General features: G+C 48.1%; 1 protein-coding gene across 8 annotated transcripts; it reads right to left on the bottom strand.

The window, feature by feature from the left end:
* Positions 1-79: 79 nt before the first annotated feature.
* PFKFB2 (6-phosphofructo-2-kinase/fructose-2,6-biphosphatase 2) lies at positions 80-25,253 on the bottom strand. Of its 8 annotated transcripts, XM_030301732.1 has the most exons (16): positions 25,107-25,253; positions 23,373-23,483; positions 18,153-18,278; positions 17,565-17,661; positions 17,083-17,149; positions 16,871-16,945; positions 16,457-16,513; positions 15,428-15,552; positions 13,292-13,499; positions 12,761-12,907; positions 11,328-11,432; positions 10,468-10,597; positions 9,643-9,705; positions 9,313-9,377; positions 8,512-8,691; positions 80-2,144 (listed from the first exon to the last, which is right to left on the bottom strand). In XM_030301732.1, exons 2-16 carry the CDS (start codon positions 23,461-23,463, stop codon positions 2,079-2,081), a joined length of 1,602 nt encoding a protein of 533 aa, XP_030157592.1. In that variant the 5' UTR covers positions 23,464-23,483; positions 25,107-25,253; the 3' UTR covers positions 80-2,078. The 8 variants fall into 8 exon arrangements, with proteins under 8 accessions (XP_030157592.1, XP_030157588.1, XP_032447735.1 ...); XM_030301728.1 differs by having other exon boundaries at positions 80-8,691; positions 25,107-25,251; XM_032591844.1 differs by lacking the exons at positions 8,512-8,691; positions 25,107-25,253 and adding an exon at positions 24,947-25,084.
* Between the last annotated feature and the right edge of the window lie 1,484 nt (positions 25,254-26,737).

Consider the following 26,737-nt stretch of genomic DNA (forward strand, 5'->3'; position numbering starts at 1 on the left):
ATTACCAACATTTTGTGTTATGTATATAATGCACCAAATGTTATCCTATTTTGTGTGTGATGTCCAAATTAATTATATCTTTAAATTAAAAAAAACTTTTATTATGTTTCTTATCACAAAGCAATGCATATTACTCACATATTTTAGCATGATTTTATTTTCTCCAGAGAAATGCATCTCTTGGTTGATACAATAAAAATCAATGAGAAAAAAAAGTATTCAAAAGCAATCCACTGTGTCTTAGCACAGTTATCATCCTTTTATAGAAGACAGATACCTATGCCCTGGAAATTTAGTTTAAGGTAATACTATGGACGTCAGACTTAAAATCTCAAACTACCTAAATTTCTACCAGAAAAGTGACACCAGCAATTATCTTACATTCTGATTAAACACATGCAAACACTAATATGGGGACTTCGAAATATCTTACATGGATGAATAAATAACTAAATAAGAACATCATCGGATCATCAACAGACACTGTGTTTAGATGCGGTAAGAAACCCGCATCACAGGAACTGAAGCGTTCCAGTACAGCAAGCTACGAGCAGCTAGATGAAAATCACCTGCCACAGAGCAGAGTCAGGAGCCTTTCTGAAGGCAGTGTTGTGCGTATAAAAGCAGCTCCTAGTTGCTGGATGCTGAACTGCCTGCAGCCCAGCTCATCACATCTTAGGTAACAGAGCTCTGTATCATCCACAGTATAAAAGAACCATTTGGGAACAGTTGCATTTCATTACTTCTCTTGCTACTTACCCTCCTGTCCAGCAAGTGGGTATTTGCATGAAAGAGAAAAATTATTTACAAAGCTAAAAACTTACTGTTCTTAAAAAAAAAAAAAGGGTGGGGGGTTGCATGTAAGGTATTTATCCCTTGGAGCTTCCATAGCCTCCTTTGGAGTGGTGACAGATTAAAATCACACTGACAAGATATTTGTACATTTGACAACCACTGATCTAGAGAATGATTACCTGGCTTATCTTTAAGGGAAACCAAATGATGGATACATCAAGGACGCGGTTCCCCCTTGTTCCCCGCCCCCTCCCCGCCGCATTTTACCTAAGAGACCAGATCAGTAGACCCCGATAGTGACAATCAGCTAAGAGGCAGGCATCAGAAGACTGCTCTTGAAGTCACAGCGACAGCTTAGAGACCACATCATGGTGACAGACCCCACAGAAAGTCACGTCCCCCTACACTTGTTTTGAAGCCAGAACTCCCTGGTAGAGTTGATTCCCAAGGAACCTTCTTAACTTCTTCAGGTAATGTAAATGGTGCCCTACTTTTCTTTCTCGTCTTCATTCCCACCCACTGGAGAACGGTATTATCCCTCTGCAGCTATGAGAGGACCCAGCATCAGCTAGAAAATACAGGTGGAAAATGAAAAGGGAAGTTAGAAGATGGGTATGCATTCTGGGGAGCCTTGCAGTCAGATCCTGCCCTTACGGGGCCTGGAACAAGAAAACCTTCTCTAAACGAAAAGGCAGCTGACGCTGCTTCTCCATCACCACAGTAGAGACGTTTCAGGGACTGAGTTTCTCAGGTACCCTCTCTATTCACCCGGTGAATGTGTCTCGTTTCCAACGTGACAAAGGGACTGCTCGCATAGGTATGTCGTACTCTAGCCCGTTCGCCCGGAACGGATGGAGAGACCAGCTCTTAGAGCACAGAAAAGGCTTGCGCAGCACAACCCGCTCACTTGGAAACAATTAAATCCAAAGAGGTACGTGTGCATTTCAGGAAAGAACAGCCAGCCAGGGATACAATTGCAGGTAGGAAGTTAAATGCCCAAACGGAACAAGATTGACCAACTGAGGTCACACCCAGCAAAGAGATAATAAAAACTAATGGACTCAGGCTGTTAGATGTTTTGAGGCACAGGGAAGTGAAGTTCTTCAGTGTAGCAGAAATTCCATTAGGCATGAGGGGAAGAAATGTGATGTTTTTCCAGGCCTCATTTTGGGGGACCCCAACGTCCGATCCCCGCTCAACTTCCTGATCAAGCCCCTGTGGAGCTGACATCCCAAGCTTTATAGTTGATCCTGGAGAAGTCTGGCCTCTCAGCCTTCTCGTCATCAGGAATGCGACGTGAGGGACATCGTGGAAGACAAGTGCCTGTGCACAGCCAGCATGGACTCCGCCTAGGAGCCGGAGAAGAAAGAGAAAGCCGTTACACCACCACAAAGGGACCAGTAAAAGTAACGCAGAACCCCTGCCCCCCCCCCCCCGCTTCCACTGCTCCCCCACAGGCCAGATCCCCACATCCGCACACACGCATGGACACTCTGGTGTGCTCACACACACCCGGGTAAACCTTGGGATTCAGCCAAACTCCATCGGTACAGTCATGAGAAACCAACCTTGTACCCATGCTGGACCAGGCAGTTCTTCCAGACCTAGACCATAAGCTATATGCCCAAGATACGAGCCACATAAGCCCTGTGGTAAAAGGAGAGCACGTGGGCCCCTACCAGCCAAAAGACCATGCCGAGAAAATGGCACCACATTCAGGGCAACTTGGCTTGTGAAGAGGGTCTCTACGGTTGTTATCCCAGTCCGTCCCGCAACCGGTCGTAGCACAAATCAACTTCTTCCCATAAACTGGGATTTAATGTTTTTTTTTTTTTTTCTGGAGAAATTCTTGCCCCGAGAGCAGTGTTGCTCAAGTGATAAATGTGCATCTGAATCACTTGCTAATCCCATGAGGATGAAGCTTCTGATTCAGGAGGCCTGTGACGGGGCCGGAGAGTCTGCATGTCTAACGAGCTCCTGCTCCTTGCGAGGGTACCAAGGAATGAGGCAGGAGACAGTGACACAATCCCACCTATCTTTCCTGTCTCAGAAGATAAATGCCATTTTATCCCTTCAGTTGTAAGCGCTTTAGAAACAGGCAGGTCATATTCCAGAAGGAACAGCCCACTAAATTCTAAGAGATCTCCACATTGTTTCTTTACAACGAAGAGGTACACATTGCTAATGGGAGTCACAGTACGGTGTGGGCAGAGGTCAATTTTTTCTTAATTCTTGTAGAGGCGCCAAAAAGTACACACAACTCCTACTCAAGTTCACGTGCCTTCCATAACGTCCTACCCATGTTTCCCAGAAGGTGGTGGAAGAGAGCCATGACTCCATCAAGGACTCCAGTCACACTGCCAACTGGCTTTGGCTTGTCTGAGGCTCGATCACGGAGCAGCATGAGATCGTTTTGGAGGTGGGGGGAGTGGGTGGAGAACACAATCCGAAATACAAAACAAAAAACCCAGAAGCCTTCTGATAGGTTCAAGTTACACGCCAATTTTATTGACCCATTCTACACACACGCGCACACACAAAAAACATTTCAAATATAGTTATACACACCTTCTGTGGATCTGAGTGGCATATTTTGATATCAATGTCACCAGATTAAATCAGAACGCTGGTAAGGACTCACATTCCTTTTTCACCAGAGCTGTGCCTAGGAAATCCGCAGGATAACTAGTACGTGAGTTCCCAAGTCAGTCCATTCCCTTCACCCATTTCCAACCCCCTCCAAGGGGCACAGCTGGTGATCAGTCCTTTGCTTTTGCCACAGTAAAACCGCCACCAGATCAGAATGAGTTGATTTTGTTATTCCAACACGATTTAAAAAATGTGCACAAGCAATTCAGATACAAAAACACCAAGTTGGTAAATAATGGTCCTAGATCCCCAGTGAAAGGCTTGCTGGAAAGAATACTTCTGCCAACTCTTAAAATCAATTTTTAAGTGCAAAATTTCCCTTGCATTTTTATGTACCAGATTATGAGTGAGAGCCAAATGCATGGCCAACTACACACACAGCGGCATGAGCCACTGCTACATCCCGTAACAGGGAAGCTGAGGACACAGAAGGTTCAGAAACAGGCAGTGAAAGGGAAGTCCTGCCTAGAAGTGGGAGAATGGATGGAATGAATTCGGGCAGAGGTAACAATTTCAGGCTTTGAGTAGGCATTTCCTTCGCTGAGTTTACAAAATACTATACACAAGTGATGTTTTCATCATTTGCTGCAAAACGGTGGGGATTTGGCTGCTACTCTAAAAGAAAGGTCTATTAAAAATCATAGCGTACAGAATGTCCCCCTTAAAAAAAAAAAAAAAAGTGAGTGCTTCCTTCCTTTCTTTGTAGGGCTCATGCAACAGACACAGAACGACAATAATATGCATATACTATTAACTGCCACAATTAGAAAACAGACTGTCAGCATACAGACCCCAGTAGAGTCTGTCAGTCATCAGCATACAGATCCTACTGGAGTCTGTCAGTCGGTCAGCATATGCATCTTACCAGAGTCTGTCAGTCAGCACCGGGACCCTACCATACATAGTCTCTCGGTCAGTCAGTCAACATACAGACTTTACCAGGGTCTGCCAGTCAGTGAGTATACTTATACTACTACTGGATACAGTCTTCTGGACACTATGCATCTAAATTAAATTCCCGGACATACTTCTGATGGCTGATGTCACCTCTGCGGGAAGTCAGAGATCAACCCTGATCCAGTTGCCAATGCTGCAATCTGACTCGATCGTTAGATATTTTTCAAAATGAAAATATTTAAAACGTGACCAAGTGAAAATGCATACTAGAAAACCTGAGTAAATTTATCACATTTCTTGCAAACGAACACAACGTGGCTTCTGAACTCAGCAAAGAATATGCGTACAACTGTGTAACCCGGATATAGTTCTCTCAGTTCTTGGACAGTCTTCCCCATCCTTTGGCTACTCCAAGCACCAATGAGTTTCTCCAGAACTTAGATCTCCTACTCACAGAAAGATTGTAAGACGGATTTATTTCCAAGGTTATGTCATGTTTCTTCAAAATGCCAGGGCCTCTGCAGATCAACTGTGGGTTGCAAAGAGGAACACCCAGAACCTCCCAGGAAACACTATTCATTCAGTCTAGGAATAGGAGTAAATTGTATTCCTAACTCTAACTTGGCGGAAGGACAGCAAACAAACCTGAGACAATAAGAGAGGGCGGACCCCTAGCACCATGCATGTTTTTAAAACATTTTCTTATTCCGCTTTGCAACTGAATGTAAAACAATCCCCTTGTCAAAACAAAACCAGAGATAATACAGATAATAAGAGCTAAATTCTAATTTGAGGATTAAGAGACCAGAGAAGCTAGTTCTCTAAATCTGCTTTACATTCCTCGTTCAAGTCTGTCACAAAATTCATCGTTCAGCTTCCAAGTGAGAAAATAAAATATACAACGATTTTCCTTTCCTCATTTACTAGACTAAATAACTTAATAGATTAAATGCTAAAACCTTCGCCTATTTCTCCCACAACGAAATGGAAAGTCTCAGCAAAGGGTACTCCGGAATCCATCCTTTCTTTGTAGAATCTGTGATCTAGGCACAATTACAGTCATGTGTATATACTACCAATACATGTTTTAGTAAGAAAGGAAGAGGAAGACAGAAAAGAAAGGAAGTAGAACTTCTCTGAAATGTGGAGTAAGAGCTCTACGCCTTCTGTATTCTCCTGGCTTCTTCCTGCTCTAACTTCTCTGGAGGGATCTTGCTCTGGAAACTGAAGGACTCTGAAACCCATGCTACTGTCAAATCCTAATTTCTTGGGTCCCACCTGAGCGTAGTAAGCCCACCTCAGGCTCCTCTTCTGGGGGAAGCACACTAGGGCAGGGGGAGAGTGGAGAAACGATGGGCGGGCTGAGGGCCAGAACGAACTCCCCAGTGACCTGTGTGTCCCGTGGTGGGGTTTACAACAGGGTAACGCAATGCTAGCTCGTTAGAGAATTCTCCTCTCACTAAAAGTATGTACAGCCCAAATCCAAAGTCTTTGGCTCAAGATGCTCCTGCTCGTCATTCATGAGCTCTGAATTGCTCTCACTGCACAGCAGGAAAAAAAGAAGAAAAAAAATAATAATAATCATTTAGGCTAAAATGCTGCCAGCCAAGTGAGATGAGGCCACCTTCTCAAAGTGCCACACATACCACCTAGGCCTCATTCTCACCTGGCGGGGTGGGGGTTCTCTCCTCCCAGCCCCTTTAGTCTCCTAGCCAGAGGACAAGAGGAATGTCAGGAGAAGTAATCCGAACTCCACTGCAATGTCTACATTTACAGACTCGATGTGTCGCTCTTTCGCAAATGTTCATTTAGCATAAATTGTACACCCTGTCTCTAATATAACCTTCTTCAGGGCAAGGACCTTTTCTTCTACTTCTATGTACCCCACCCCTCCACCACCCTCACCACCAACCCCCACAAAGACACTGTGTACATAGAATGTAACAGCGAAACAGGAATAGCAGGTTAGATGCAATTAGGAGCAGAATCTAGGCAAGCAGCCTTTGGAAAGGCAGTGATGGGTGTAACAATAAAGGACTCATGGTCACAAGTGGGCTGCCTATGATGATAACCCTTATCATTCGACAAGTTTTATCTCTGTGCCTTTACCCAGAGTGCTTAAAATTCCCAGCTATTACCCAAGTGCATTTATTCACACAGGGATCTGTTCAACACAAAGGGTTAAAGATGGGACTAGAACCTAGGGTGACCCTCTAGAACACAGCAGACTGCCTTCACAGGCGTCACTTCATTTAATATTGTGATCTGCTCACACATCTAACTCCAAAGAATCACCCCTTCCGAGCTGAGAGGAATTCCGAATTCTTAGGTTGACGTGCTGTCCAAGGAACTATTCCAGTATTTCTCCCCCACAGCTTCATAAAAAGGAGTTCTAATGTGGAGTAGGAATCAGAATTCGGGAAGTCGTTTCAACACGTGCATGTCCAGACCCCAATCCCAAAGACTCTGAGTTAGTATTAAGCCTGAAGTGGACCCAGGCACGTCTAGGTTTCAAAAGTTCTAAAGAGGATTCTAATGACTGCTCCTAGGTGAGAACCATGACAAAAGGTCATCTATCACCCAACGAAAACACCCTTGGCAAACAGGTAACTGGCTCTTGCCGGTTACCTCTAAAAGGCAAATCGGTAACTTCAAGGTGTGGACCCATTCCATCGTTTTTAAAACAAAATCTCATGAGAGATCTGGACTTCCCTCTCAGAAAACTGCACATACGTTCCTGTTTTAGATACAGAATCGGAGGGGGGGAGGAGTATGCCGCCACGGGTCACCAAGAAGCTAAGAAGAACTCCTTGCTCTAAACATTTCCTGTTTAGCCCTACTGAGAAAATAAGGTGACACAAGAGAACAGGCAATTCCGGACAATGAAAGGCTAGACCCCTCAGGGTCCCGAAGACTTCTGGATGGCAAGATGAGACAAAAGAATATGCCAGTGAGGGAGATTAAATTCACGACCAGGCTTCTCCATATTTAGAACAAAGAAAACAACAACTGCTCTTGCGTAATTTTTTTTAACGTAAAGAGGGGAGTGTGTTGAAAATTACGGGAAAATCAGAAAAAGCTCTAGTGGACTCTTCTCTGCTGTTTGAGCAATTCCATCAGAGGTGACTCTTTAACTCTGTCCTTCTCAACAGCCCCAGAGGTCACTGGCCTTGGCAGGAAAGCTGCTGTGGTTGGCAAATGGGGAGCCACTGGGGAAAAAAAGACACGACCGCCCTACAGGAGCCCAGTAAGAGCTAGAGACCGTCCTCTTCTGAATCTCACTCCACAACTGCCAAGGGCCCTGTGCCTGGCTCCCGAAGTGAAAACTACCAACCCAGCTATTTCCCACGTGCTCAGAGCCAACTCCCCCAGGACACCGCACACTTCAGACTGGTTCTCGTGAACCGAGGTGCGAGCTCTCGCTCTGTGTCCACCTGTAGGCTCCAGAGCATCTGTGGATGTTCTGAGGCCTGGGCTGACCCTTTCACGATCTGGCTTGAGAGGAAAGGAGGGGGGGGGGGGGAACCACACTCCCCAGTCCCGATCCATTGAAGCCCCCTGTAGAGAGAGCATCAACAGAGCCTTGACTTCTCTCTCGTCCACCACCCCTTCCCACCTCGACAGACACGATGACAATGCCATGCATCACACCGGACAATCCAAAGGGAAGATGAGGGAGGGGAACAAAGCAGGCAAGTAAGGACTGTGAGTAGAGCACACCTTGAAGAGACAAAAGTGAAGGCAAAATGGGCTTCTGTGTCCCCCCTCTGCCCTGCCCCCCACTTTAGCAACACAAGGACATTAGTGAGTTTAGACACCGAGGACAAAAACCAAGTCTATGGGGCATACTTAACCTCAGAGCCAGCTATGCTAAGCACCCAGGGGAGTGTACCCCTTTTCCTCCTCCTCCAGACCACCCCAACCGAGGACATGTCCTGAAACGGCCGCAGGTCAACTTGCCCCTGGGCAGGGAGATGTTTCACACTGGAGAACAGCTAAGATTGGTCTGGAAACACATGAGCTCATGTTCTCTGTTGAGATCCACGGTGTGTTGTTGGGGGTGGGGGCTAGAAGTTAAATGACTCCTTGGTGATTAGTGACAAGGGCAGGAGGCCAAGCCGGGGCAGGGGTGGGGTGGGGGATATAGGGTTACACCACCGGAATGCTGACTTGGGTCTTCGGCTGGTCGGCCCCTTCTTGCGTGTCCAGGGCACGGAGAGGGCTGAGGGGCTTGAGGGGCCGGCTCCCAACACTGTAATTTCTTGGACGCCTTATTGTATTCGAACTGGACAGAGGCGTAAAGCTGTTCCTTCTCATCCTTACAGGGGTTTGGTTCTTGGGGAAGTTGTTCTGATTAGAAATGGAGGGACACCATACAAATGAAAGGCAAGCCAAAAGCTCACTCATCAAGGTTAAACAATGCTCGTAACCATAAGTTTCCTCCACTCCTGCTCCTCTGCAGACAGAGCCTCTCATAAGACATGGGCCATGGCCTTGTCCCCAGCCCCTGGAAACTAAAGGGTTGTAGCTAAAGGTCCTTGAGTATCACAGTCCATAGTGAAAGAGGTCCCGCAAAAGGAAGGGGCTTAAGATCACACAGATTATCAGGACAGACCAAGGAACGAATCTATTCCTCTTAACCCCACTGTATAGGGTCTCCTGGATCCTATATTCTAAAGGGAGCATTCCCTGGGGGAAAAAATTTGTATTTCACTTCAGCTAAACACTTTCCATATTTAACAGGACTTCCAGGAGCCACCTTTCAAGCGAAGACTCAGGAAAGAGGTACTAATTTTTAAAAATAATAATTCCAACATCTCTTCCTTCTGGAAGTAAGGAGACTACACAGGACACGAGTTCTGGACGCGTTTTCCTTTTGTACATAAACAAAAGCCCAGGCTCGTGATGTCAGAGGTGCAAAGACTCAAGGTGGCAGGGAAGCTGCACATTCATCTGTGAGAAAATACTTACAGTTGGCTTGTCACGATGAGTGTTCACAGCCTCCACGTTGAGTTTAATTGTTTCCACTTTGCATCCTGAGAAAACGGAGGAAAGAGAACAGGCTTTCAGGGGGAAAAAAGCTCAAAGAAAAGTTCTTTGTTTCAGTATGGGAAGCATACCATAAAAGTACGTATATATGCCCACATACAAACATACTTTTAAAAATGGAAGGCATTGATGGGATTCCCCTGGTATACAGGGGTCATGAAGTTGAACTTCTGGACAAACTTCAGACAAAATTCAAATATCCTGACTGTTTTCGGTCCCCACCTCCTGCCCAGCTCCTTAGCTCATAGTTACCGTAGGCCACAGGAGTAAGCTTGAATATGGTATGGAGAGGACACCTCAGGTACGGTAGCTCATCTGAAAGCAGAAAGACCAGGTGCCAGAAGTCGCTGTATTATGGAGTAAGGTCAAGTTGGTGGGCGAATCTCAGCCCATGAGTTTTCTTTACCCTACCTAGAGTTGTATAATCCCCCTCCTGAATCCCAGACAATTATCAGGACAGGCACCAAAGAAGCCGCCCAAGCTACTACTGAGAGGCTAAGAAAGGAAATCAGTCCATTTTGGATCCTTCCACGCAGGGAAAACAGGAGTAAGAGCAGGAGCCAGAGCCCCATGAATGAGAACATGGGGGCCCAGCTGGGTATGCCAGAGGCCGGCCTGCAAGCTTCCCAGCAGCTCAGGTAGATCACGAAGGAAAGGGTCAGAAAAGCCAGCAATTTCCTTACGGCTCTACCCAGACAGAAACTGTCCTACGCCCAATCCAAAGAATGAAGATGGTTCTACGACACCACGCTCCTCGTAACCAAATAACAAGCTGGGAATGTCTGACCACTGAACATCCTGATTCTGCCAGGAGTGTCAGCTTGACGCTGGCCCTTTAGCCAAGGAGGATCAAGGAACTCCAGCAGTGGCCACTCTCCGCCGAGGGCTTTTGTACCAGCAGAGTAAATTCAGCCAGTAGTTGGCCCAGTGGCTGCTGGGAGCCCCACGCCGCTGCCTCAAGAATGCACTCCAGTTTGAGTGGAAGAGGGGAGGTCCGGTTGCCCAGGATCCTGGTGCCACCTCAAGTCTAGCCCCCTCCCCATGACTGTGTCCCCTGGCCCTTCCCTCAAATGTCACCTGCACCCTTATCCAAGAAGTAGGCCAGGAGGCAGCGCATGACAGCCTGGTGGGAGATGACGAGGACGTTGCCCTGACGCTCCAGCTCCATGATGACAGGCTCCAGCCGCTGCACCAGGTCCTGGTACGACTGCGGAGGAAGTGGGGCACACCGGTAAGAGGCCAGGCACAGGCCAGCAGCCAGGTTGGCGGCCGGGTCCGGAGTCAAGAGGCCACTTCTCCTTCCCCAGCTGGCTTTCCTCCTGGAGGTTCAGCGACTTCGTGTCGCCTGCTAACTCCCCCCAGCCCTGGGATCTCTTGAGAATACTCAAGAGCAACATTTGGACCGAGAAAACTGCGGTCCAAAGGAGGAAATCTGAATTCAGCCTGTGTTTTTTCCCCTTCCCACAGAGGAACAGGCAGCACGTGAGGCAACGAGAGTCTCCTAGGGGCTCCCCGGGCCTCTGCCGTTGCGTCACAACTCCAGACTATGAAGCACTCGAGCCAGGGAACGGCCCCAAACACGCCAGATGATAGGGGGATCATTCATGTCCCATATATTTACTTGGGGCCTAGGCCTGCTTGGGTGGGGTGGGACAGAGGGAGTGGTATGAAAGAAAGATGTAAAAGAGATGATGTTGATTCTGCAATTAGTCGACACAGAAGACATCCTGTCACCTTTTCCCCTGGAGATCTCAATGAGCCATTCGACTGTCTAAGCTGAATTAAACACAGCATGACCCAAAGGCAGAAGGGAAAAACGACACAATGCCGTGACCACCCTTTCTAGACCCTCCACATCACATTCACTCCTTCCCCCAATTTAAAGCTAAACCCCCAACCGAGGGCTGGGCAGTTGCCCCACGTGACAGGAGTCTCACCTCCCCGCCAGGGTATCGATACAGGTATTTCTCTTGGTCCCGAAGCGCAAACTCCTCTGGGTACTGCTTCTCAATCTCTGCGTAGGTCATCTCCTCGCACACACCCTGCAGGGAGCCACGCCGGCTGGAGGAGGCAGACCGGCCCACGCACCCCCCCACACAAGGGGGACAACACCAAAGAACCCCAGCTCTCACTACATGCCAGGCACTGTGGTGCTTGCCCGCGCTGCCACTGACTGGCCCAGGCGTGTGACACTGGCAGGGGGAGGGCCGCCGCAGACAGGACGTGGCTGCTTAAGTTGTCGCTTGCTCCGGCTACTTCGGAGGAGTGAGAAGTCAAGAAAAGTCAGCAGGATAGAGGGAACAGGAAACAGGAAAAGAGGGGACACTGAAGGGACCAGAGAATTCTTACAGAAGGCATAAAAAGGTACAGAGAAAGAAATGAAAAAGAAAGGTCTACTTCTCGAAGAAAAAGAATGAAATCTTGCCATCTGCAACAACATGGTTGGAACTAGAATACACTATGCTGAGTGAAATAAGATATATGACGTCACTCATATGTGGAATTTAAGAAACACAACAGTTGAACATAGGGGAAGGGAAGGAAAAATAAGGTAAAAACAGAGAGGAAGGCAAACCATAAGAGACTCTTAAATACAGAGAACAAACTGAGGGTTGCTGGAGGGGAGGTGGGTGGGGGGATGGGCTAAATGGGTGATGGGCGCTAAGGAGGGCACTTGTGGTGATGAGCACTGGGTGTTATATGTAAGTGATAAATCACTAAATTCTATTCCTGAAATCATTTTTATATAATATGTTAACTAACTTGGATGTACATTCAAAAATATATAATAATAATGAAAGGGAGGGAGGGAGGGAGGGAGAAAGGAAGGAAGGAAGGAAGGAAGGAAGGAAGGAAGGAAGGTGGGAAGAGGAGGGGAGGGGAAGGGAAGGGAAGGGAGGGGAAGGGAAGGGAAGGGAAGGGAAGGGAAGGGAAGGGAAGGGAAGGGAAGGGAAGGGAAGGGAAGAAGGAGAGGCCTACTTCCGTGCTCAAGGACAGAAAAAGCCAAGAACAATTTGGAAAGGACTTTTCCAAAAGAGCGGACCAAATGATCTAACCAGAAATTAAAGTGTTGTTAGCCATTTCTTTTTCCCAGGAGAAAAATAGGCAAAGGAACAAAATGGAGCTTCCCTCTCCCCACGTACCAGAGCGGCTAGGTCGCAAACTGGTTTGGGCCCATCCCTGGCACAGGGGCTCAAGCATGAGGCAGGCAGTCCTGACTGGGGCTGCAATTGTTCTCACCTCCTCCCCATGTACTACTACCCGGTAGTTCTGGTTTTCTAGACAAAACTGCCCGTCTCCTGACTCCTGAGTTCCCTGCCTGAAGAAGAGACTCTTACTGGCTTTGCAGCCATCAGAATCTCTTACTCACAGCATCGATCTCATTCAGAATCTTCCACTGCTCATATGTTACACCCAGGGACTCAGCAGTCTGGATAGTCCTCTTCAGCTGGCTTGTCCACACTTTGAGGTCTGCTATCTCCTGTTCCCCCAGAAACTTCCTTAGAGCCTGGGCAAACTGGGGTTTGAGATAAAATTTTAAAAGGAGACACACACGCACATACATGTGATTGCTAGCCTGGCCTGTAAAAGACAACAGGTAGGATCATGGTCAAAATTCAAAACATGCTACACAGTTAGGATAAACCCACGGGGAAATGAACTTCAACTGGAGCATCCTGTACTGTGCTAGGGACACAAGTCGTGCCCAAGAGATATCTGACGGTCCCACGATCAGCAGAAGTGGTTCTAAGCTATCCACGTTACAACACAGAATCAGTGGATGAGAAAATAAGCCCCAGTGGGATTTAGGAAGAAGTAATGGGATAAGAGGCGTGACCTCTGCCATGCCCTTCCTCCAACCCTAAGCCTGGGAACTTCAGCCTGCTGCCGAACCACTCACCTGCTTTCCCCGTGCCGAGAGGCCAGAGTCGCCCCCGATCTTCCCCAAGAGGTTGAATTCACTCTCTCCGTGCCGGCAAAGGTAAATGGTGCGAGGCTGCACGTGGATGTTCATGAGGTAGTAGACTATTTTGCTCTGGATGTAGTCCTGGACTCTGTTCACTAAAAATCGCTGGCCCACATTTATCACCTTGATGAAAGAAAGATCCCTGGGACAGAGCAGGAGAAAAGAGAATCCCCGGGAATGAAAATCTGAGGATAACAGTGGGAAGGGAAGGGTTCCCATAGCCACTTTCGGGCTCAAGACAGCTCTTCCTCCTCTCCTATCAGAGCCAACTCACATTTAAGGAAACAAGCGGTAAGAGATGGGTTACACCTCAGATCCAGTCTACCACTTCTTCAGGGCCTATACTGTGCCATGCAGTGTAGACAGGTATGATACAAAGAATCCAGACCTTCCTTCAGGGGCTAGACTAGGTGATGTGACAATCTTGCTACCCTGAAGTTTGGTGAGAAGCACATTCCCCATCTGAGGGAGCGAGAACGGCTTCGCTGGCAGGGAGGGCAGGAGGCAGCAGAATCTTAGAAATCTCTCTACATTCCTGCATCGACCGAACCAAGCCTCTCTCAGAGGCACTTCCACAGCTGTTGCCCCATCAGAGAATGTGTCTCACCGTAAAAATGATCCATGCTCATTCCAAAAAATTTTCCAAAAAAATGTGTAACGATGGAAATAAACATCACCCAAACCCTACCTACCAACACACACACACACACACACACACACACACTTTTAGAATGTTATTCTATCTAGGACCTCTATGAAGAATATACTATTACACCCTATTTAGAACAGTGGTTTTCAACCTTTAAATTAAGGAACACATCCAAATACTAACGTTCTGGGCAATCTACTTGAAGGAACTTTGAGACTCCAAACATTAAGCAGACCATTAACACAACCGAATGATGGGCTACGCACACTTATGTCGCCACTTGCTTGGCTTCAGGGCTGTGTTCTTGAACACGGCTGTTAACTGCCCCGACTACATACTTTGCCAAAGGCCACATTCTCCCAGGTTTCTGTGTACACATCTTTCTCCAAAACGGACCTGACATTTTACTATAGCTCTCGTACCTCGTGCATATCAAGTGTGCATACTGCACACTACATTGCTAACAGACACTGGCACAGTAATAATGGCTGGCCCCGACCAGACATTTCTGGTGAGCCAGGCGTGGCAAGGACTTTACGTGCTATATATCCACACACAGACATGTGTGTCTGTGTGTGTATATATATGCATATACATACAGGTATATATACACATATGCATATTCATACCCCTACACGCATGTTTTATATATAACATATATTTGAGTTTATTATAAATTTGTGTTTGTATCTATTCGTATTATATACATTTATATGTAAAACAACAGTATATATACATTACCCATATTTGTACATGTTTGCATGTCAGATTTTATACGAACATATATTTCTACATAATGTTAGGGCGATACATGTAATATATATATATATATATGTATATATATATATATATATATATACACTTACACATTACACAATATACATACACGCAATAAACTTTAAAAATTTTTCAAAAACCGATGACACATCTCTCTGAGGGGTTTCCTACAACACCCTAGATGAGAACCACGGATCCAGAGCAGTGGTCTTCAACCTGGGGTGGCTGTGTTCCCCAGGGACATCTGCAATGTCTGAGAACACTTTAGGTTGAGGCAGATTGGGAGTATTACTGATGTCTAGTGAGGGGAGGCCAGGGATGCTGCTAAACATCCCACCGTGCATGAGACAGCCCCCTACTGCTCTGATAAAAAATTAGCCGGCTCAGAACATCAACAACGCTGAGACTGAGAAATCCTGTTTTAGAGAAGAGAGAAGAAGAATGGTGGTAAAAGACACCTCACTATTCAAGTGTAAGACGTGACCTACATCGAAGCCACAATTCCACACCTTGTTTCTCTGGAAGGATGTAAACATTACAGGTCTGGATTGTCAGACAGAAGGTTTGAGGACAGGGGGAGAAAGGCTCTTTTCTCAAATGAGACCCCAGCCTCAGGCCCTTCAAACCATGGCCTTAATCCTTACTTGTCATAGCTGTCTGGGTCAAGGGGCCGATAGGTGACTTTGTAGCACTCGATCCTCTTTAGGAAGTCCTCCATCACATTCTCCCTGTTCCTTTCAGGGTAGTCAGGGCTCGACACCTTTACCTCCTGGAATCACAGGAAGAATAGGGCCTGGTCAGAGGTCTGCCCTTAACAGCCCTCCCATAAACAGCCAGCGCTAAATAAAGAGAAGGAAGTCCACAGAAGGGCCCTTTCACTAGAGTGTTGGCAATCCCCACTCGTTGAGCGCCCCCTCCCTGTCCTGTGACCCTGGCAACCAAGAAAGGAAAGACAACTGGGGAATCATGTGCCTGCCCTTGGCTGAAGGACTGAGGCAGTCACGCAGCTGAAAATGCTCCTGGGCCCCAATCCCTCTATGCGCCCTGCCAGGAAAACAGAATGGGCTTCAATTTCTCTACACAACCACTCAGAATAGGGTGTTTGATCTGATGCAGACCTGACTTGGACCAGATGCTTCTTCTGAGATGGTCCCAAGTTCCCACATTGCTAGGAGGGCACTACCATGACACCATGTCTACACAGCACAGCACAACCCATCAAATGAGCACTGGTTTACACTATGACAGTACAGAGCATGAGGCATTCAGTGCATGGAGCGCTGACCTGAATGGTAGACAGTTAGTGGGCAGGTGAACTTCCTATACGGCGGCCCTGACAGACAGCGAAGGGGCGGATCCACTCTAAGGATATACCGAGGTCTCGGCACCCAGCTGATACCCAGAACGCGGGGCCAAAACTCCTACCGTCTAAGTCTTGGCTTCCATTCAACAACTAGCTCTTACTTTATTCCTCAAAGCCTCAGCTTCGCCTCCCAAGGGAAGGGTGTGGAAGTATAAAATGGTGCTCCGGCAGATTAAAACGATCAGCTTGTATTGTTAAACGTGTCTATTTCTTTCATCACCCGGTTGACTCTCCCCGCTCAGCCACCAACACACACATAACACATGGCAGAGAGGATAGAGAGGTGGCGGTATGCAGGGGAGTCACCCACCAGGATGTTGGCAGCAATGACATCAGGATCATCACAGACAGATTCCACAAAGAATACCTGGCCAGGGAGAGAAGGCAGTGATAAATGAGTCCAAAATGGCCAGGCTGTTAAGTAACAGCATGTGCTCACACCTGCCCCACCCCAGTCACCACATCCTCCAGGATTTTCTTTCATGAGAGCGGCCTCCAAGGCCTCTTCGTTTAAAAATAGCTCTTACCACATCCCCGGGGCCTCAGACATACCGGCTACGGGGCTGAGAAAGGACCTGAAAGAAAACACTCAAGGACTGGGGGTATTCCCCAAGAAAAGAAGAAGGAGAGCCAAGCCGGTCCTCAGACACCAGAGTCAAAGAGATCCACGTGTCCCTCCTGGCTCCCCACCTCCACTCATCCCAGCATGAAGCCAGGTTCCTACCTTGAAGGAATTCTCCTTGGCAAAGTTCAGAATCATGTCCCGCCTCTCCCTAGTGGTATTGGTGGCATCGAACACCTGAGAAGAGAGGCCACAAAGTAGATGAGGGGGAAGAGAGACTGGGAACCCCACCGAGGCAGACCCAATGTGAGGCCGTGCAGTCACACTGCTGGAAGGGTGGAGACCAGGATGGGGAAGGGGCAGGGAAGGCTCACCGCGATCTGCCCGCTCTCCTCCGTAAGATATGCCTTCACATCTTGCAGTGCCACCAGAGCGCACTGTCTGCCGTGAGAACAGAGGACATCAGCGAGAGCAGCACCAGACCAAGTTCAGAGACGTGAACGACTCGGTTGCTATAGGACTCACATCCCCTCCTGCCCGGCTTTCCCAATGGTCAAACATCTTCCCTAACCAGACTTTTCAACTCCCCCCCTGAAGTTTTTACACCCCCCCCACACCTTTCTCCTTCCCCTGCCCCATGCGTACCAAGCGTCCCTCTGCAGGTTTACCCTACAAACACACATGCATCTCCCTGAGCCTGTTCTACCTCCCAAACCCGATATGACCCGTCCACCAAACAACTTCCAGTTAAAAGCCCCACAGGATGTTTACTGAAATGAAAACCGAGCCCTGTCACATCTAGTCTTGTGATGGCAGAGAAAGAGCTGGCTGGGAGGTCAGGCCTAAGAGGACTCACTTGCGGATCTTCATGGCCTCCTCGTTGTCATGCCGGAAGAAGTCATATGACTTATAGGACTTGACTGCTTCACGCCGATATACCCCAAGATTAAACACTGCAGATGACACCAACAGCCTTCAGCAGTGAAACAACACAATGGTCCCACCAAAGGGGACTTCTTGGTCTACTGTCAGAATGGCCAAGGAAATGAAAAAAGCACCATGGTATGTTGGGAACAATACCAGATTGAGAGTCAAGTTAGATTCAAGTTCAGACTTACTAGACCTTGAACAAGTCTTAAACTGCCTGAGTTTCAATGTCCTCAGTCACTTTGGCTATTGAGGCAGGATGATATATACGGAAGGGCTCTGAAAATGCAAAGCCCTATATTACCAAAGGCATTCCCTTAAAACTAGGCCCATCCACCCAGGCCAAAAGGAAACAAGTCTGTAAACAGGGAATAAATCCAGTAAATCAGGAAACAACCACTATTTCTGCCAGGAGCGCCCTATAACCTTGATGCCAAGGAGAATAAATCGCCCAGAGGCCCGGAAGGCCCAAGAGCTAATCATTTCCCTTCCCAAGGAATACATGACGTGCACCTACCTTTGGTGGGCACTCCAATCCAGTTGAGGTAGCGTGTGAGTTTCTTGGACACGTAGGTTTTGCCCCGGGCTGGCAGGCCAATCATAACAATGAGCGTTGGGGAGTTGGTCATGTAAGACGCCCATGCTAGAGGGGGGGAAAAGAGAGCAGAACTGAATGGCTAGGGGCTGAGTAAGGTTCACGCACTGGGCTAGGTACTTCATAGCCATAACCTGATTTAATCTTTATAAGCCTCAGTAAACCCAAGGGAAAACTGGGAAGGCAAACTGAGGAGACAGCAGTCCAACCTCCTAAAAGAGAATTAAAAGGTCATGTAGATTTCCAAGAAGTACCCAAACCAAGATATGTCTTCCCCACATATGCAACATCTCCACAGACGTACCTAAAGTGGGAAGAGAGGGCAAAGTGGCAAGGATTAGGAAGATAAGAACCATGGCACCTCCCTTGACATAACCATGTCGGGTAACCCAAGGTTGATCCAGCTGTGGAGACACGCCTTGTGTCTGGAGAGTCTCCAGTGCAGAGCTGGGCTGGCTCCTAGAACAGACCCAACAGAGCTGGAGCTTCCTGAGCAGCTTGCTCATGGGGCCTGGCTGCGCCCGCACCCTGGCCACCCGGCCCATCCTGCCACAGAGGAGCGGCAGGAGATGGGCCTCCACTGCTGCCAGCCACTCTCCTGGGCCAGGACCCAAACTGAGGTCATGTAGGACTTGGGCTCTACAGGCTCTTGTGAGGGGAGGCCCTGCCCAGGGCTGGGAAAGGGAAAGAACTGCCTCCCCTCTCCACTTCCCAGCACTGCTTTCCAGAAGGTGCCCTGCAGGTCGCTGCTGTGTGTCTGTTCTGAGACAAGGTGACCCTATGAGGCTAAGAAACAATTCAGTTAAACTGGGCTACTTGCACGGGAAAGTCATTTTCAACAGATCTCAGGGGAGAAGTGGGCAGAAGGGCCTGGGTAGAGGAAGACCACAAAAGGAAGAGCGTTTCCTTACGGTGTTTGGCAAGAAGTACCCAGAAATCAAAGAGTGGCCCAAGTGGTCAGGGAGGAGTAGATGCCGAGAGGAGGGGTCAGGGGACTTGGCCTTTAGTCCTTTACCCGTGTGCACAGGGAAAATGCCTGGGCCTGAGCAGGGGCTCCTCCCAGGTAGGTAATGAGCAACACAAATGATTTTCATCTCTGTACAAATAGGGAGCACAAAGCCAGGCAAAAACACCACCCTGCAGACTTAGCTGATGTGAATCCCCGATCTCTGATCCCCTAACAGGTCTGCCCGGAAGCAGCTGCCTCGGGTTTCAGTAGTAAAATTCTCCTGAGTCTTCACTTTCTCCAGCTCAGCGCGATGCTCTTCTCAATCCCCCGTGATTTGCCTCATTACCTGCACTTCTGGGCCTGCTTTGTCCACAACTTCCAGCCCATTAGGCGCTTCCCCCTAAGGTCCTCTCACCCTCCCTAAAGCTGAACATGAACGGACACTTGGGAGCTGCTCTGAAGCTAAACAGGGGGCCAGCTGCTGAATGCTTACCTAACCGGTCAGAGAATGCTAAGAGCAAAAGAAAACAGGGGTCTCTAAAGACTCCCCTAGGCACCAAACCTCCCACCGCTGGGCTTCTCATTTTCCAGGACATCTCAGTTTCTGAAACGAAGCCACACTTCCTATCTCAGATTGCCACATTGACAAAATTAGGAACCTACTGTCTGGCTGGTTACAAAACAAAACCACTACCACCTTAATTTGAAGAGTAGATAGTTCAAGCTGATTAATTTCAGGGACAATGAAGCATACCCCTTGACATATAATGGAAAGCTGTTTCAATGCTGAAAATTCTCTCCTACCTTCTTTACATAAGGTTTAATTTGCTTTCTTAATCTTTTTTTTAATTGTTTTTTAATGTTTACTTATTTATTTTGAAAGAGAAAGAGAGAGCAGGGGAAGGGCAGAGAGAGAGGGAGACAGAATCCCAAGCAGGCTCCGCACCATCAGCATGGAGCCCAATGCGGGACTCAAACCCATGAACTGTGAGGTCATGATCTGAGCTGAAATCAAGAGTTAGATGCTTAGCCGATTGAGTCACCCACGTGCCCCTCCCTTTCTCAATCTTAAATTTATTCTCCCTCATGAACATAATTAGAGGAATGGAGGGGTTGATAACCTCCCTCCTATAAACAGAAACACTCAGACCCAGGGAAGTGAACAGCTCGGCCCACAGTTCTACAGAAGGTCAAGTCAGGGCTCTGACCGGACTCCTGGTTTCACGACAGCCCCATCAGTTCCAGCCACTAGCTCTTGTCAGCACGTGGCGACGGCAATCATGTGATAAGTATGACTACACTCTCTAATCTAATCCCAAGAGGTGGTCTAGAAGGTCAGTGGAGAGAGCATTGGTGGTTCGAAGGTAGAAGGTCAGTGGTTCCCAGCCTTTCCATGAACAAGGTCTTCTTCCACGGTATGTTCTAAATACACCCAATATTTTTGGAATATACAGCCTATTAAAATGTATTTCATTAGTAGTATCTTTTTTCTTGTATGAAAAGTCATAAAACTGCCAATTACCTCTTGCTATTTGACTGATAGGCATGAAATAGCCAAGTTCTGCAGCTATAGTTGATAATGCCCAATTTCCACTCATGTGCTTTGAAGTATTAAAAATAGCTAACAACGTAGAAGTTTTTAGGAGAATAAACCAGTAATGCTGACAAACATTTCAGATGTGCCTATCTTTCCTCCTATGATTTCTGTGCAAACAGGCAAAGCTGTACACGCGAGCATGCTCCCTGCAGCATTGTCTATGATGATGGAAAACTGGAAACAGCACAAATGGGCATCAGGGGGAGGCTGGCATATCCAGATAATGCAGTTAAGTATTACCACGCAGAAAGAGGTAAATTTGCATTTATGAACACACGCAAAAAAACGCTCCATGATACACGGAGGTACACATGGGAATTGGTCTGTTCCAGACCCACTCAAAATATCAAAGAACGAAAGAAACAAAGAAATGCATGTACGCCCACACTCACCCCTATCCCCAACAGGCCTAATTCCTGAGGTGCCTTTAAGATGCCCTGAAGCCAGTCATCTGAGCACCTTAAAGGCACCTCGGCCAGCAGCCGCCCTGTCGCCCCCATCCCTGGAGCCGCTGAAGTTCCAGTAATGCTCCTTTGGAGGCTGTGGCTCCCTAAAGTCATTCTCTGGTCCCCCAGCTCAGGCACTTCCCGGAGCGAAGCCAGCCAACACACGTGTAACTGGCAGCAAGGGGATAACGGCTGACCTATTAATAAAGCAACTGCTGGGTGTGAGCACTAAGCAGCCAGGGGAGCCCTGCTCCAAGGCACAGGCAAGCAACAGAAAAAAAGGAAATCAGCTAACACGTATTTTCATGTGTGTTTCTCCTTTGAGTGTGGCTGCAGCTGTCCCCCGGTCCAACCCACGAGGGGAGAAGAAAAAGGGGGTAAATGAAAGATGGCGGTGTCAGGACAGCCCAGACGCTTCCAGTGGGGGAGAAGGAGGTGGGGCTTGGAAAGGAGAAATCAGAGCCCAGAGCAGGAATCAGAGACTAGAGGATAGGAAAGAGACCTGGGAATACTGCCTCCTTAACTATCGAGAGCCCTCAAGGCAGAAAAACTGCAGAAGAGCGGGAAAGGCAGGTAGCAGGTTTCTGTGGAGAATAAAGCGGAGCTAGAAGGCTGACGCTGGGCACTGTGCAGCCCGCGTCCCCACCAGCTCAAGTGTCCTAGTAACATGTGTGCACCTCTCTTTAAGATGTGCATCCCATACCCCCAAATCCGGGTTACAGTACAGCAAGAGGAGAAAGCATTCTTTACTGAGAATCTAATCCTTCACAGGGCTCTTTCAAATAGCTCCCAGCACAGCATTTTCAATTTATATGCAATGAAAATAGAGTCACCAGTGAAAACTAACACACTTCCGCTACAGAAACACTCTTGTAAGTACTTTCTTATATTGACTCATTTAACGCTCACATCGTTCTAGGGGGAGATATTATTTGCATTCCCATTTTATAAATAAGCAAACTAAGGCCCGGAGAGGATAAGCAACATGTTCAAGGGCACACAGCTAAGAAGTAGTAAAACGCGATTCAAACCCAAGCAGTCTGACTCCAAGGGATGCACTCAAACATCATGCTATACTAGTTATCTCCTATTTGCCCTCAGTACCCGGCTTCCTGCTGTGGCGGAGAACGGAGACCCTGATCATAGAGGTGTGCCAACCCCAGTGTCACATCCAAACAGGCTGCCTCTGTTGCAGCGCAAACCCCAGCAAGCTTTGTCAGTGCTAGATGAAAAGAGATCATCGTCCTTAATCATGAGACTGACAAGGACATGACATCAAGGCCGAGACCTGAGGGAAAGCTTTGACCATGAGAGATGGATTCCAGGTCTCGTGCTGGTTGGCTGTTGTTCCCACCTGCTGATACGCATAACCACTGAAGTAAGAACTGACCGACAGGGTTCCAAAGGAAAGGGGCATCTGGAAGCAGGGGTGAGGGTTAGCATTCCTTGAGGACCTTTTGGACCATACAGTCTACAATGATGGTCAGGAATGCAGGTGCATGGGGGAGAAGAAATGATGCTTCATTTCTCTACAAACCCACCTGATGTCTCTGTCTAAACAACTGGCAGGGAAACACTCCGGTGATACCTGTCCCCAGAGGAGTGAACTTGCGGGAAAAGTAGTTTGCAAAGTGCAAAGGCTAACCCTGTGGGAAGCAGGGTGCCCACGTCAGAGTGAGAAGTCAGGTGTCAGGGTTGACTCCCCTAAGGCCAGTCAAAATGAACGACTGCTGGCTCTCACCTGCCACGTCCACAGTGAGCAGCAACCTCACAAAACTTGGCCCCCCAAATAGAGGGAAACTGTTAACAGTATCAGCCCTAAGTAATCCCTGCACCTGCCATTCTGCCTTGCACACCGTGTAACTTTCAACATCAGTCAAGTGTGCAGATCCCCCCACCCCCACCCCACGAGGCAGTTAAAGAAAGCAGTAAGAAAATGTAGAGAAATACCAGCAGTCTAGCCCCAGTGACAGACATTTCACTGGGTCTCCTTGTTTCGGACAAGAAATTCCCCTTGTAGATTTGGTTTTAAGTTCCCATGTCAAAGAATTATCGCTTACTCCCACCAAGCATTAAAGTCAAGGATTACAATTCTATTCCCAAGATAAAATCCTGGGAGGGAGCAGCCCCTCCTCCTTCCCCGAACTCACAACATTTCTTCTCTGACATTCGGAGACTGGAGGTTTTGGTTTCACAGCTGTTGTTGTTCTGTTCTGAGGAAGATGCAAAATTCCCAGACATGGCAGCTCTTCAGGAGATGTCTGGAAGGGACAAAAGGAATGGAAGGAAGGAAGGAAGGAGACATCCCTCAAAACACTCAGGGAAGAGGACAGGTGCAGTATAAGTGAAAGAACACGGGGCCAAGAGTCAATCCCAGAACTTGTTGTTCCCAGTTAACAAGTTGGGAGGACCTTTGGAGAAGGTCCTCCCTAGCCCTGTTTCCTCATCTGTAAACTCAGTTGCACTAGAACCTTCCATGTTAAATGCTACTTAGGGGTTTACATTCACATAAATTCAATCCTTCTAATAATCCTTCAGTAAGGCATATTTTGCTACCATTGTTACTTTCCCCCATTTTACAGGTTGAAAAACTGAGTTTAATCAGTCAGTGGCTCATCCAAGTTCCTTCCTGACCTCAGATTCTAGTTTAAGAATCTGGGGAGTAGGGGTGCCTCAGTGGCTCAGTTGGTTAAGCGACTGACTTGGGCTCAGGTCAGGATCACACAGTTGATGAGTTCAAGCCCTACCTCTGGCTCTGTGCTGACAGCTCAGAGCCTGGAGCCTGCTTCGGATTCTGTGTCTCCCCCTCTCTCTGCCCCTCCCCCAACTGTGCTCTCTCTCTGCCTCTCAAAAATAAAATAAATGTAAAAAAAAAAAAAAAAAAGATGCTGATGGTGGGGCGCCTGGGTGACTCAGTTGGTTGGGCGTCCAACTTCGGCTGGGGTCATGATCTCACTCACACTCTGTGAGTTCGAGCCCCGCGTCGGGCTCTGTGCTGACAGCTCAGAGCCCGGAGCCTGTTTCAGATTCTGGGTCTCCCTCTCTCTCTCTGCCCGTCGCCCCCCCTCTTCAAAAATAAATAAACATGGGGGAAAAAAAGAATCTGGGGGGAGTAGTGGCAGAAGTTGGGGGTGAGGTGGGTTGCAAATAGATGCAGTTCATTATCATAAAGTCACTGCAGCCCAACGGCAAGATAGACTGAAAAAAATGGGAGAAACGGGGAAATCTCAAACATGTTCCCTTAAGGAAAACTGTAACTGGACCCAGGGACAACCCTAGTACGTCACCATTTCTCCTCTGGTGTTCCCATTCGCAAGCCCTTGCTCCACACCCTCTTCCCATCCCTCCCTCGGAACGCAGTCTATATAAGGAACACGGGGGCGCAAAGAGGTGATAAATGACTTCCCCAAGGTCACCTGCTGATTAAGACTCGAACTGGGGTGGGATAGCCTCGTGCTCACGCCCCACACCCAGACAAGGGGCTCGTGAGGACCGAAAGTCCTGTTGCTTCAAGAACCTTGTCACTGCCCTTCCACCAACCACACAAATGCTCCAGCCCCAACACCAGCCGCGGCTCCCGGTCCCCGAAAGTCCGCACTCTCAGCAGTGCCAGCACTTCCCCGAAACGGTAAGGCATCACCGTCCCGCACCTCATTCGGCTGCACGTAGCCCCCCTCCTCCCTCCCGCCCAGGCCCTCCCGGGCACAGTACAGCTGTCGCTCACCCTGTGATCCCTCCTAAGCTCCCTCCCGGCAATGGCCCCGGCACTTTCCCCGTTACGCTGCGGACGGGAGCCGGGAGACTGTGGCCCGGGTCCCGGCACCTCCGTAGCCGGCAAATCACGTGCCCGGGTCTGGCCCCTCCACCCAGGCGTCGGTCCTCACCTGGAGAGGATCGACCAATCGGGCGCCCGCAGGCTCCAGGGGGCGGGTTCAAATCCGAATCGCTGACGCCGGCTCTGGAAGGTGGATGAAAACTGTAAAGCCAAAAAGATCGCTAGCTCCCAAGTTTCCTCGCACTGCGGAGGTTGGTTGCATCGTTGCTAGGCAACTAATAGGGCTGGGGGCGGGGCTAATAAAAAAGCATACTTTTTTTCATACTCTCGCGAGAGGAAACGAAGGGGCTGTCTTCGGAGGATGTGACTTTTTGGTGATGGGGAAATGTTGCGGAGATTAACGCTTTCCTTCCTGAATCCCAGAGGGACCTCGCTTAGATCCGTAAATTGGAACGTAAACTCTAGAAGGTGCTTTGCCAAAGTAAGCCAGCACTGTCCTTGAGCTGATTACACCGTAGGGGGTTTGTATATCCTTCCCATAGGCCAGACACTGTAATTTAAGAAAATCAACTACTCTTCTACTGTCATTGCTGAACCAGGAGCTTCCCTGGACCTTCCACATACTCCAGTGGTCTCCCTTCTGCCTCCTATGCTATACCACCTGGTCTGGTTGTCTTGAAGACCCAAAGAGGAAAATTGCTCCAGCAAAAATATTGGGTTACAAAAGTGAAGAGGCAAAGCTTCCATATAACTTATTCGGAGGTATTTAGAGTAGAGGTGAGTTTGTACATTTCAAGGGAACTTTTCACAGTTGCTCCCAGGCCTTTCTGATGCTTGATTCTGTTGATAAACTCACTCTACGCAGGCTAGGGCGTGCTGCTCCAGGACGGAAAAAGAACAAGGAATAGAGATTTCTTGGAAAGGAGATAAATTCAGAGATGTCTTTATTCCTGGGGATAAAATTCATCCTTCAAAATAGCTCAACTAGCGCCTCCTTTTTGAGGCTTTTTACAACAACCAGTATAACTGCCTTATCTGTACCAATACAACTCTGTATGCATTCAGCAAGTGTTTGTTGAACGCTTGTTTGGTGAGGCACAGTCCTTGGTTCTAGGGATACAGGGTTGCCAAAGGTCACATAATGTAGCATTACCACGTGGCTGTGAAATTCGGTGGGTATGTGCCCTTTACACCCCACCTTCTCTCCTGATTACAGTGAGTACTTGCAATGCTGAAGGCAGGAATGGATTCGTCTTCATATCTCTATACCCAGAGCCTGAACTGGAATCCGAAAGACAAACATTCCTTCCTCTTCCTTAAACTGCTACCACCCACGTATAGCAATTGCCCTAGGCCCAGATGATGACCTCATGCTGCGCTTTCTGATGTGGCAAACGGACATTTTCAAGTTACAGCGTCGAGGTGGCCAGGCCAGTTGTCTGGCTCCCTTAACCTCAATGAGTCAATGTTTGCTGCAGCCACGAGCCTAGTCACGAGTGTCTGATTGTTTTTTGACAGGTATTTTGACTCACTGACCATTCTTGGTATTCATTTGCGTTCTGAACTATGACTCTATTTCTCCCGGTGTAGTTTGGAAGCCCCAATTTACTAATTTCCGACCTCACTCACTGCAAGGTTACATTCCAATGTACCCGATTCAGGAACTCCTTCCTCCGCCCTCTTTCCTTGAGCATATATGCTGCCAACGCAGAAGGCACCTCACTCGTTCGACAGGTAGCA

Source organism: Lynx canadensis, chromosome F1 (assembly GCF_007474595.2).
Source record: "Lynx canadensis isolate LIC74 chromosome F1, mLynCan4.pri.v2, whole genome shotgun sequence".
In the NCBI taxonomy this organism is placed as follows: Eukaryota; Metazoa; Chordata; class Mammalia; order Carnivora; family Felidae; genus Lynx; species Lynx canadensis.